Source organism: Pipistrellus kuhlii, unplaced genomic scaffold (assembly GCF_014108245.1).
Source record: "Pipistrellus kuhlii isolate mPipKuh1 unplaced genomic scaffold, mPipKuh1.p scaffold_m20_p_30, whole genome shotgun sequence".
Classification (NCBI taxonomy): domain Eukaryota; kingdom Metazoa; phylum Chordata; class Mammalia; order Chiroptera; family Vespertilionidae; genus Pipistrellus; species Pipistrellus kuhlii.
This window is the reverse complement of record NW_023425530.1, coordinates 4,812,006-4,824,555: the sequence shown is the minus strand read 5'-3', so window position 1 is coordinate 4,824,555 and position 12,550 is coordinate 4,812,006. Positions and strand designations below refer to the sequence as shown.

Below are 12,550 nucleotides of genomic sequence, written 5' to 3'. Positions count from 1 at the left end.
AGACAAGTAAAGAAAAAAAAGAAAAAAAGGCTATTAACTCCAGCTGGAGAAATGACACATCATAATAATTACACTTCTCCATTGTGTTCTTCAAAGCAAAAAAAAATTACATTTCCATAAAAACAATGAAAAGAATGTGAGCCACCGAGACATCAGGTGCACGCGTGTCTCATCCAGTTGACGACTCAGGGGCATCACGTGATGCTGAGCTGCATCTGAAACCCAACGTGAACTTCCCGCACTGAGCTGCCTCCCTGCAGCTCTGGCGCCTTCCAGTTCCAGTTGCTGGAAACACAACCTGTCATGATTGGGGGACTCTCAATGGCACCATGAAGGTGCTCTGACTAAACTTAGGATAATCCCCCTCCCACATTCTCCAACCTGGCCAGTCAATGCAGTCCATCCCCTAGGGCAGGTGATTGGTTCATTATGACATTCGATCTGAGCTGGACCAATGAAATTCAGTACTGGGACTTCCGGTTGAAACACTGGAGTAGCTGGATGTCATTCTCCAAGTGGCTGCTGGGTGGGGATAAAACATCCACAGGGCAAAGCAAATCTCATCTTGATGAGATGAAAGCCTAGTCAAGTTAAGAGGCAGAGAGTTAGCCCTAGCTGGTTTGGCTTAGTGTTTGATTCTAGCCAAGGGCACATGCCCGGGTTTCAGGATCAGTCCCCAGTAGGGGGCATGCTGAAGGCAGACGATCAATGATTCTCATCATTGGTGTTTCTCTCTCTCTCCCTCTCCCTTTCTCTCTGAAATCAACAACAAAAAAACTTATATAAAAAAAGAGAGACAGAAAGTTAGGATCCTGGTGATATTGGAATTTCTTGGTCCAGCTATGCCTGAAGTCAACCCAGCTTCCAGACAACCTAGATTTTCAGTTACATGAACCAATTCATTCCTTTTTTCCTCCTTTCATACCAGTTTGAGTTATTTTGTTAATCCTCTACTGACTGAGCTAGCCAGGCACTTCTCCCCCCATCGATTTTTAGAGAGAATGGAAGGGAGGGGGAGAAACATGGATGTGAGAGAGACACAAGAATTAGTTGCCTCCCACACGCACCCCACAGCCAAGGATCGAGCCTGCAACAAAGGTATATGCACTTGACTAGAATCGAACCCTTGACCCTTCAGTCCAAGGGCCCACACTCTAGCCATTGAGCAAAACCGGCTATGGCCAGTTGTTTTTTATTTTTATTTTTAAAATATATTTTATTGAATTTTTACAGAGAGGAAGGGAGAGGGATAGAGAGCTAGAAACATCAATGAGAGAGAAACATCTATCAGCTGCCTCCTGCAAAGCCCCCACCAGGGCTGTGCCCGCAACCAAGGTACATACCCTTGACTGGAATCGAACCCGGGACCTTTCATCCGCAGGCCGATGCTCTATCCACTGAGCCAAACCGGTTCTGGCTGGCCAGTTGTTTTTTAATTGAGCTTAGTTGTTGTTGTTTTTTCTGGAACTTCCAGCTAAACAAATCCTGAGAAAGACAGCCCCCACTCAAGGCCAGGCACTGCACTAAAGACTCGACACAACTGTCCCAGTGAGCCCTAGGGGAGAGAGAGTAGTTAAGATTCCTATTTGGCTGACGAGACAACTGGAGCTCACAGGGGTAAATCCATCTGCCCAAGATCATCAGAGCCAGGATCCCAACCCACATCTTTCTGACCCCATAATCCGCCCCTTTTGACCATGAGTAGTAATTGTCAGATTTGGAGATTCCGAAGCAGGAGGTATGGTGTGGGGAGAGGGGAAGGGGAGGGGGCACAAGAGCCAGAGGCCAATGGCACAGCTCCTCGAGCTTTCTTCAAAGGGCACCAAGGAGAGACAAGGGTTGTAAGCAGGGGAAAGACAAGAGGAAGGGCGTCCTGCAGTGGGGATGATGGGATCAATAAAAATAGTAACAGAAAGTAGTAACTCTCCAAACCACAATGAGAAGCTACTTCACACTCTATTGCATTGTAATAGAAAACAATGCAAACAAGTGATGTGGGGAAATCCCAACCACTGTCCACTGCTGGAGGAAATGCACAAGAGTGCAATCCTGCGGAAAGCAGCCTGGCAACTCCTCACGAGATTAGACATAAGGTGCCCATAGGACCCAGCAGTCTCACTCCTAGGTATCTGCCCAATAGGTATGAAAACATATGGCCACACAGAAAAGCCTGTACCATCTTTAAAGATGTTTATTGATTTTAGAGAAAGAGAGAGATAGAAACAACAAGATGAGCCCTAGCTGGTTTGGCTCAGCGGATAGAGTGCCGACCTACGGACTGAAAGGTCCTGGGTTCGACTCTGGTCAAGGGCATATGCCAGGGTTGTGGGCTCAATCACCAGTAGGGGGCGTGCAGGAGACAGCCGATCAATGATTTTCTCTCATCCTTGATGTTTCTCTCTCTCTCCATCTCCCTTCCTTTGGAAATATATATATATATATATAAAACAACACATCAATGATGAGAGAGAATCATTGATCAGCTGCCTCCTGCATGCCACCCACTGGGGAGAGAGCTTGGAACCCATGCCTGTTAGGTCCAAGCTAACAGGAGCCAGGCCAAGAGAGGTTGTAAGAGTAAGAATTCTGTTTTGTTTTTTTAAAAATATATTTTATTGATTTTTTTACAGAGAGGAGGAGATAGGGATAGAGAGCTAGAAACGTCGATGAGAGAAACATCGACCAGCTGCCTCTTACACACCCCCTACCAAGGATGTGCCCACAACCAATGTAAATGCCTTTGACCAGAATCGAACCTGGGACCTTTCAGTCTGCAGACCGACGCTCTACCACTGAGCCAAACCAGTTTCGGCGAGAGTAAGAATTCTTAAGACATTCTCCCACAGCTGGCTGAGATCAGTGTGTCGGTGTCAGCACCAAGGGAGTGCTTATGTTTGCTTCTATAGGGTCAGGGTTGCACCAGCCAGCCGGGTGACCTTGGAAGAGAGCAGGCGGTCTGGTGGCTGCACAGCTCAGGCAGAGAGGAGCGCCCAAGTCGGCTGGGGAGTGTATCTTATTTTCTGCAGGTGCAGGCTATTTGCTTCAAGTTATGGAAAACAACTTATAACAATATACTCAGAAAACACATCCAAACAGGAGAGGCCAGGGGTAGTACCTCCTCATAGTGCCCTGACTGGGAATTGAACCTGTGACCTCCTGCTTCATGGGTGGACACTAAACCACAGAACTACACCAGCCAGGCAGAACTGTGTACTTTAATTGGATGAATTGTATCATATGTGAATTATACCCCAATAACACTGTTAACAAATAAAACCTGACTTTTAGTGAGTGGTTAGCCCTGGGCCAGTGATTGCATTAACACTGTCAAGATCACTGTGAAATACCAAGGTCAGAGAGGTTAAGCAACACAGTGAGCTCGTGGTGTGACATTTAGGGCCCCACCAGACCTAACCCACACCCCAACCCCAGCTTCACCCTCCGACACTTTCCTTCCCCTCAGCCCAGTTCCTGCCCTATTGACCTGATTTCTGTTTCTTTCTTTCTTTTTAAAAAAAATTAAATTATTATCTGTGTACATATTTTACCATTGCCCTCCCCAGAGTTTTGTGTCCATTGGTTGTACTTATGTGCATGTATACAAGTCCTTCAGCTGATCTATTATCTCCCCCAGATCTCCCTCCCCTCCCCGCTGTAATTTGACAGTCTGCTTGTTGCTTTTCTGTCTCTATATCTATCTTTTGGTTCATCAGTTTATAATGTTCTTTATTATCCATAAATGAGTGAGGTCATGTGGTGTTTCTCTTTCATTGACTGACTTATTTCACTCAGCATGATGTTCTCCAATTCCATCCAGGTTTCTGCAAATGATGAGAATTCCTTCTTTTTTATGGCAGCGTAGTATACCATTGTGTAGATGTACCATAGTTTTTGGATCCAATCATCTGCTGATGGGCACCTAGGCTGTTTCCAAATCGTAGCTATTGTAGATTGTGCTGCTATGAACATAGGGCTGCATATATCCTTTCTGACTGGTGTTTCTAGTTTCTTGGGATATAATCCTAGGAGTGGGATTACTGGGTCAAATGGGAGTTCCATTTTCAGTTTTTTGAGGAAGCTCCATATTGTTCTCCACAGTGTGATTTCTGTTTCTTTTAAACACACGTTCTTTCCAGCCTCCAGGCTTTCGCATGTGCCCGGCTGTTCTTTCCCTTCCCAACGTAATCTGTGAAACGAATGTTTTTAGTGACTTTAGAGAGAGGGCAGGAAGAGATAGATAGAAACATCCATGAGAGAGAATCATCAATCAATCATCAATCGGCTGCCTCATGCAGGCCCCCTACTGGGGACTGAGCCCAAAACTCAGGTATGTGCCCTGACCAGGAGTCAAACCAGTGACCTCTTGGTTTAGGGGTCAATGCTCAATCGTTGAGACACCCCAGGAGGGCCTAATGTTAATTTTCTATTTTCATCATTCATTTTACACTTATTAATTGTAATTCTTCTCTCAGGATAATTTATCTCTTCTTCCTCTTTTTTAAATTGATTCAATAATGTCTTTAAATCAGTATGAACTGTGCTCATTTATTTTATTATTTGGGTTATAATTCAAGACCGTTGTATTTATTTTGTTGTTCAGATTGTCCCAGCTGTGGCCAGTGGGAGTTCTTTTAGGCTGGCTTCTATGTCCTTTGGATTTTTTTCCTTTTTAAAGCCCTTTCTGGCTTAGGAAGATGCTCCAAGATCATTTTGCACTTTCTCTGACCCAACCCTAGAATCAGCCATTTCTCTAAGGAGCCCTGGTTCCAGAAACCCAGATCTGGGTGCTGAGTTTACTTATGGCTACTAGGATGTCCCTGCTTTTGGGGGCAGGCGGAGCTAGGAAATACGTGTGTGTGTGTGTGTGTCCCAACCCACTCACGCACACATATCTATATTTATTTTTGTGTCTATTAGAAATAAACATGTCATGCTGATAACCCCAGACTAGTACCACATCGCTTATTTGTAATTTGATTACCCAATAGCATGAAATCTGGCTATCAGTGTCTACAGCATGTGTACTATTTGTTCAAGGCTAGCCTATAAGTAGATCCAGAACGGTTAACCCCTGAGAAACAAGTTTACTGACTGTCAGTGCGGTGTTTCTGTACAATGCCGAGACCACCTCTGAGCTGAGCAAACCAACCTATGGCTGTGAGCTGGAGTCTGCCCTCTGGCCTCCGCTCTGAGACCGGGTGACTGCTCTGGTCACTGGCCATGCCCAGCTTGTGGGCTCGCACCCTGGTGCAGCCGTGTTCACCGGCCTCAGGCCTGGTTGGTGGAGGGTGAGAAGGGGGTGGGACCTCTGCTGCAGCCCCCGATCCTCCTGATGGGTGGGGTTGGAGCGGACCCAGAGCGCAGATACCGCTCAGGGAGAACGGGGCGAAGACAGGGTGAGGCGGCCTCTCCAGACAAGAGCCCTGGCAGCAGAACTTGCCAGGCGGGCGTGCCAGCCCAGGCATGCATTAGGCCAAATGGTTGCGGCAGGATTTCAGAGGCCAGGCGCTGCCTTTTCCGGAGAAGGGACCAGGCTTGGCAGGGTAGGTGTGGTTTGGGTGGCTGGTGTTGCCCGGGGCCCTTGATAGGACCTGGGCTGAGTCCCCTCCTGATGCGTCTGAGGATGCAGTGGTGGGCAATAACACCAAAGCTCACGGTGGGCTCTTTCTGCACATCCCGGTTCTGTTCCCGTCGCTGCTTTCGTCCTCAACACCATGCCGCAGAGCGGGTGCTGATTTCTCCATTTTACAGATGAGACTATGAGGCTGGGGGCTGGGGGAGGCATCCATTCAGCTGAGTCTGCTCCAGATTCCCAGCCCTTAACATCTACACGAGAGCTGGGCCTCCCTGGAGCTGGGGGCCACCAGAGGCCAGAAGAATAAGCAAATAACCAATGTAGCCCTAGACGGTGTGGCTCAGTGGATAGAGCGTTGGCTTGCGGACTGAAGGGTCCCGGGGTTTGATTCCGGACAAGGGCACAGGCCCGGGTTATGGGCTTGATGGTAGGGGGCGTAAAGGAGGCAGCCGATCAATGATTCTCTCTCACCGTTGATGTTTGTATCTCTTTCTCCCTCTCCCTTCCTCTCTGAAATCAATAAAAAAAATATATATTTAAAAAATAACCAATGTTGCCGGGACCGGTTTGGCTCAATGGATAGAGCGTCGGCTTGGGGACTGAAGGGTCCCGGGTTCGATTCCGGTCAAGGGCATGTACCTTGGTTGCGGGCATATCCCCAGTGGGGGGTGTGCAAGAGGCAGCTGATCGATGACTCTCTCTCATCGATGTTTCTGACTCTCTATCTCTCTCCCTTCCTCTCTGTATAAAATCAATAAAATATATTTTTAAAAAAATAAAAATAAATAAAAAATAAAAAATAACCAATGTCATTTCAGATGGTGCTGTCAGGTGAGATTGGGGCGGAGGGGGCCGACCAAAGAAGGCCTTTGGGAGGGGGATGACCAGCCTGGAAGGGCTGGAAGAGGGTGCGTGGGGCAGACTTCTTCCCAAATGCCAAGGTCTGGGGGAATGTGAGGAGCAGGGGGAGGCCAGGGCGGCTGGGAGGAAGGCAGAGGGAGGGGGAGGAGGAAGGAGGAGAGACTTGTGGGCCCTGGTGGGGGCTTTGGTGTGTCCTCAAAGCCACACGGGGAGCTGGGGAGCAGGGAAGGGTTGTGATCTGAGTCTTAAGCACTGTTGGCTGCCAGTAGGGAACAGAGTGTAGGGATGGAAGCAGAGTCCTCCTGGAGGTTCTTGACGTCTGGCCCAGACTTCAGAGCCGGATTCCCTGGGGTCCCCGGGAAAGGGGCGCCTGGAGGAGGCGGGAGGTGCTGGGCCCCCACAGACAGACCTGCCTCAGCAGGAAGGGCCTCCCTGCCCTGCGGGCGCGCCATGGGAGGTGTGAAGCAGCCACCTCCCACCCGGCTGCCGCTCCGCCTAGCAGAGAGGGTGCACGGAGGGCCCGCTGCGTGCGTGCGGGGCTGGTTCTGCTGCGTTTGGGGTTCTCCCAGGCCCCTTCCAGCCGGCGTGGTCGGTGGACTAGGCACTGCTGTGCACAGTTACCCCCACCCCCTATCGGCGCAGGCAGGAGCCGCGGGATTCTGCCAGTGGCTACCTGGGGTCGAGACCTGGCCTGAGTGTCCCTCTCCCTCCCTTCCCCGGGGTGTCTAAGATCCACCCCATTCTCAGCCTCCCGTTCACCGACCCTGAGGCCGGCAGAGGCTGCAGCAGCCGAGGCAAAGGGCATGGTCCTGGGGCCGCCAGGCCCAGCCCCCCTTCCGGGCTATGGCCTCTGGTCTGAGGGTGAGGGAGCTCCTTGGAACTGGGGGTTGGGGGGTGAGTGGCCAGCTGGGACTGGCCGCTGGAGGAGCGGAAGCCTGGAAGAGGCGTGGGAAAGCGGCGAAGCAGCGAGAAAGACACAGAGAGAAAGTGTGCAAGATATTCATCCATTTTCTCTCTCACGGGGAGGGGGGGGTCCTTATTGGACACCGGCTTTGTCCCCGCAGTGCCCACCACAGACTCAAATCCCTGCCCGCGAGGGGCTGGCAGCTCGGTGGGGACTCAGCCCGGATGAACCCCAGATGAGTAAGTCCCATACTTAGGAACAGTAAGGGCGAGGCAATGGACTAGCCAGGGGGACGCGCGATCCACATCCTCCCTATAGGGGTGAGGGGCCGGATGTTCCCACAGGAATCCTTCCCGCGCCGCCCTCCCTCTGTCGCCCAAGCCCGCGGTGGGGCGCGGACACTGGGTGCTGCGGCCCCCCGTCTGCCCGGGAAGGGGACTCCGGCTACTGCCGCCCGGAGGGAGACCTTCCCTAACCCACGTTGCCCGAGTCCCTCTCCCGACCCGGCGTTCTTGGGTGCAGTGCTGGTCAGTGGGAAGGTAAGCGGGAAACGGGGAGGGACCGGTGCCCAGGAGCCCAACCACAGACGGGACCCCTCTCTGCGGTGACTGAGGACGAGTGTGTGTGTGTGTGTGTGTGTGTGTGTGTGTGTGTGTGAGAAGAGGCTCAGGCTGCAGCCGCCCCGCTGGGAACCCTCCCCCTTCCAGGGTCTCCAGGTCCTCCCACCGCGACGGAGCGTCCCGAGCGTCCCGGGTCCGGAAGGGGCAGCCGAGGGCTCGCCGGTGCCAGTCGCCGCCCGCCGGGGCGCGCTCTGATGCTGCAGCGGATGGCACAGGCTGGCAGCCCAAGGGGCGGGGCCATTGCTGGCGACCGCCTTAGCTCGGCGTTGAGGGCCAGTCTCCCCCCACCCCCCACCCCACCCCCACCCCTTTCCGCCAGCCATCTTCAGTCCCGCCCCCACGAGCGGCACCCAACTCTGGGCTCCGGGCTGCGCGTCTGCGGGGGGCGCGCGGACCAGGCGCGGGGTGAGTGCGCGGCGCTGGGTCCTCGGGGTGCGCGGGGTTGGTCTGGCCCCGAGAGGCTGCCCTGGCCGCTCCCCGGGCCCCCTTCCTGGGAGTTCCCGGGCCTCTCCCGGAGGCGAGAAAGCCAGCGACGTTGCCGGTGTGGTTGTGTGATGCTGGCGCGGGCTGGGGGGACGGGACGGGGAGGAGGGGGGCGCCTGCAATCCACAGGCCTTGCCCTCTCTGGCCACTCCTCTGCAAGTTTCCCTACCGAGGCCAGGGGGCTGGGAGCCTGTTTGCAGGGTCCCCATCAGAGAAAGGGCAATGCGCGTCTGCGTGTATTGGATGCCCCTGCCCCGCGGCGTGACAGCCCAGACTCCCCGTGGGTCTGTCTCTGTGCCTGCTTCCCAGAGCACGACTGACTGAAGCCGTCTGACAGGCATTTGATCCAGCCAGGTCCAAATAAGTCGGTTCCCCTCTCCGGGCCTTAGTTTTCTCATCTGTTAAATGGGAGCTGCACGCTTGGGTCGCTGTGTCCGCGTGGCTGTGTGTGTATGTGGGGGGGGGGGGAGCATGAACACCAGTGTGTCTGTTTCTCTGCGAGGCACTTCCTTTCAGCCTCGGTGTCCCGTCTATAAACGGGGCGATGGTGAGGGCTGTCCAGGGGACGGGAGGGCCGTGGCCAGGGGATCATTAGCGTGCTTCAGTGACATGAGGGCCTGTCTGCGGGAGCCTGCCGGCTGCCCTCCGGCCCTGTCCCTGGGGAAGGGGCCCATAGGGCCAGCGTTCTCACGGGGGCCTGCAGCGGGTGGAAGGGCAGGAAAAAGCCCTGGGTTCAGCGAGCCCTGTAGATGGCGGAGCTCAGGGCTCCGGGCTGAGCATGGGTGGAGGTTGTGAAATTGTGGCCTGTGTGACTGGGCGTGAGACCCTGTCTGCAAGCTGCTGTCGGTGTTGCTGTGTGCTCTGCCTGTGCTGCTTTATTGCTGGGTGAAGGCATTTTTGTGTCTTTCTGATGGGCTCTGACCATTTTTGCCCTAGTTTGTGCCTGTGTATATATTCTTGTCAGCGTGTCACTGTGCTTGTGTGTCCCTTTCTATGTGTGGCTGTATTTGTGTGCATTCTGTCTGTTTTTTTAAAATATATATTTTATTGATTTTTTACAGAGAGGAAGGGAGAGGGATAGAGAGTTAGAAACACCGATGAGAGAAACATGGATCAGCTGCCTCCTGCACGCCCCCTACTGGGGATATGCCCGCAACCAAGGCACGTGCCCTTGATGGGAATTGAACTTGGGACCCTCAGTCCGCAGGCCTACGCTCTATCCACTGAGCCAAAGCGGTTAGGGCCGTTCTGTGTATGATTGACTATGCCTCTGGTTACCCCGATGATGTATGAGTTATGACTGTAATCCTCAGGAACGGTGGGGCTGTGTCACCTTGTTCCCTATTATCATTCCTGTGTCGGCCTGTCACCATGGCCATCCCCCTTCCATCCGGAACTGCCCCTGCTCCCCAGTGTACCTGGGAGGTGGAGGGGAGGGAGTTAGGGCCCCTTTCCCAGTCCTGCGAGGCCCGTGCCCGGCGGCACAGGCAGCGAGGACGGTTCGCGCCCAGCCTGACCCTGCGCCGCCTCTCCCTCCGCAGCCTCGGGGCGGTGGCCCATGGAGCCGGGGCTGCTGCGGCCCGCGCCTGTGAGCGAGCTCATCGTCCTGCACTACAACTACACCGGCAAGCTCCGCGGCGCGCGCTACCAGCCAGGCGCGGGGCTGCGCGCCGACGCCGCCGTGTGCCTGGCCGTGTGCGCGCTCATCGTGCTGGAGAACCTGGCGGTGCTGTTCGTGCTGGGGCGCCACCCGCGCTTCCACGCGCCCATGTTCCTGCTCCTGGGCAGCCTCACGTTGTCTGACCTGCTGTCGGGCGCTGCCTATGCCGCCAACATCCTGCTGTCCGGGCCGCTCACGCTGCGCCTGTCGCCCGCGCTCTGGTTCGCCAGGGAGGGCGGCGTCTTCGTGGCGCTCGCCGCCTCGGTGCTCAGCCTCCTGGCCATCGCGCTGGAGCGCAGCCTCACCATGGCGCGCCGGGGGCCGGCGCCCGCGGCCCGGAGGGGGCGCACGCTGGCGCTGGCGGCCGCCGCCTGGGGCCTGTCGCTGATCCTCGGGCTGCTGCCGGCGATGGGCTGGAACTGCCTGGGCCGCCTGGACGCCTGCTCCACCGTCCTGCCGCTCTACGCCAAAGCCTACGTGCTCTTCTGCGTGCTCGCCTTCCTGGGCATCCTGGCTGCCATCTGTGCGCTCTACGCGCGCATCTACTGCCAAGTGCGCGCCAACGCGCGGCGCCTGCGAGCTGCCGGCGGCTCCTCCAGGCGGGCGCGCCGCGCGCCGCGCTCCCTGGCGCTGCTGCGCACCCTCAGCATCGTGCTCCTGGCCTTCGTGGCGTGCTGGGGCCCCCTCTTCCTGCTGCTCCTGCTGGACGTGGCGTGCCCGGCGCGCGCCTGCCCCGTGCTCCTGCAGGCCGATCCCTTCCTGGGCCTGGCCATGGCCAACTCTCTTCTGAACCCCATCATCTACACGCTCACCAACCGCGACCTGCGCCACGGGCTCCTGCGCCTCGTCTGCTGCGGCCGGCGCCCCCGGGGCCGGAGCTCCGGAGCCTCCCAGCGCTCTGCGAGCGCCGCTGGGGCTTCGGACGGCCTGCACCACTGGCTGCCTCCCAGCCTGGACGGCAGCTCCAGCCGCTCGGAGCGCTCGTTGCCCCAGCGGGACGGGCTGGACATAAGCCTCCCCACCGGCGCACTCACAGCCCCGGGGACCCTGGTACCTGCACCAGCCGCAGAATGACCCCCTCTCACCCGCCATTGCCCTTCCCAAGAGCTGTTTGCAGATTTTTTTCTTTTTTAAATAACGGACTCTATAGGAAAACCAGCCGAAGATGGTGCAGAAAGAAGACGCAGGGAAAGGTATTTTACTGGCTGGTGCTAAACCCCACAACAGTGAACAAGAATGACAAAAATCACCGTCTTGGTGGGGTTGCCGTTCTGGTGGGACACAGGAGACAATGGAGTGGAGAAATCATGGAGATGGTTCCAGTGACAATACAGTGGTGTGATGGTGTCAGAGGAGGCCTCTGCAGAGGCGGTGACACGTGATGTGAACCAAGACATGACTGTCCTGAAACACACGGAGCAAGAGCATTTCCTGCGAGGGAACAGCAGGTGCCGAGGCCCCGAGGCTGCGGTGTGTCTGGGTTCTAGGACAAGCAGGGACCCAGGTGTGGCTGGGGCTGTGGTGGAGGGGAGAGGGGAGAAGACAAAGGCAGGGAGACCACTGGCCAGATCACTCAGAGTCTGTGGGCTCAGAGGCGGACGGTCCTTCTGCTCTGAGTGAGGTGGGAGCCATGGAGGGTTCTAGATAAGGGAAGGCCTTGACTTGGTCCCGGTGTTCACAGATCTCTGGGCGAGGCACAGGTGGTAGCTGGAAGAACAAGGTGGTGGCTGTGCTGGCCAAGGAGGGTGACGACGGAGACTCAGGCCGTGTGGGTTCTGGGTAGATTTTGGAAACAGCGGACAGGATTACTGAGGAAGTGAGTGTGGGAGTGAGATGGGAGTCAAGGACAGCGCTCCAGTTTAGAGGCGAGAGCACCAAAGACAGGGCACTCTACCATTTGACTCTGGGAGACTCAGCCAATTCTTAACTGGAACAAGGTGTGAGCGTGTCAGGCCCTTCATAAAAATGTAATAAAGTGAGAAGACCAGTTACAACTTATTGTGCCTGGCTGGTCACTCCGCAGTGGGAGGCCCAGGACACACCTTTTAGTCACACACACTTTCTGCAACCTTGCAAGGTGAGTTTCCCCACCCCCGCTTTATAGGTGAGGGAACCCTAAGAAGTTAGTACCTTGCACTCGCCCAAGCTGCCCGGCACTAGGCCTGCAGAGGTGCAGGCTGAGTTTCTGGCTCCTCCGGAATGGGGGGCAATTCCAGAGCCCCGTTTGTGCCCATAAAAGGCTCCAGACTGCTAGCCAAGGTCCCTGGCTGTCCCCAGGCGCATTCCTGACTCCTGCGTGGTGGGGCCGAACGGGCGGGGGAACTTGGGGCTCAGACTGCCACACGCCTCCTGTCGGGAGACAGCGGAACTGCAGGCAGCTGCAAAGTGTTTTGGGGGCCTGCGTCTCTGCGGGCCATGCTCAGGCCCAACAGGTCACAGACACAGGA

The 12,550-nt window shown here is 55.5% G+C and overlaps 1 protein-coding gene across 2 annotated transcripts; it reads left to right on the top strand.

Annotated features, from left to right (window-relative positions):
• Nucleotides 1-4,570: 4,570 nt before the first annotated feature.
• Nucleotides 4,571-12,069, top strand: S1PR5 (sphingosine-1-phosphate receptor 5). 2 transcript variants are annotated; one of them, XM_045589216.1, is made up of 2 exons: nt 4,571-5,231; nt 9,985-12,069. In XM_045589216.1, exon 2 carries the CDS (start codon nt 10,002-10,004, stop codon nt 11,175-11,177), a length of 1,176 nt encoding a protein of 391 aa, XP_045445172.1. In that variant the 5' UTR covers nt 4,571-5,231; nt 9,985-10,001; the 3' UTR covers nt 11,178-12,069. The 2 variants fall into 2 exon arrangements, with proteins under 2 accessions (XP_045445172.1, XP_036315474.2); XM_036459581.2 differs by lacking the exon at nt 4,571-5,231 and adding an exon at nt 7,991-8,365.
• The last annotated feature ends 481 nt before the right edge of the window (nt 12,070-12,550 follow it).

Coding starts and splice junctions, on each gene's coding strand:
- S1PR5 (XM_036459581.2), top strand. CDS start 8,155: ATGCTGCAGCGGATGGCACAGGCTGGCAGCCCAAGGGGCGGGGCCATT. Junction 8,366..9,984: donor GCGCGCGGACCAGGCGCGGG/GTGAGTGCGCGG, acceptor CTCCCTCCGCAG/CCTCGGGGCGGTGGCCCATG.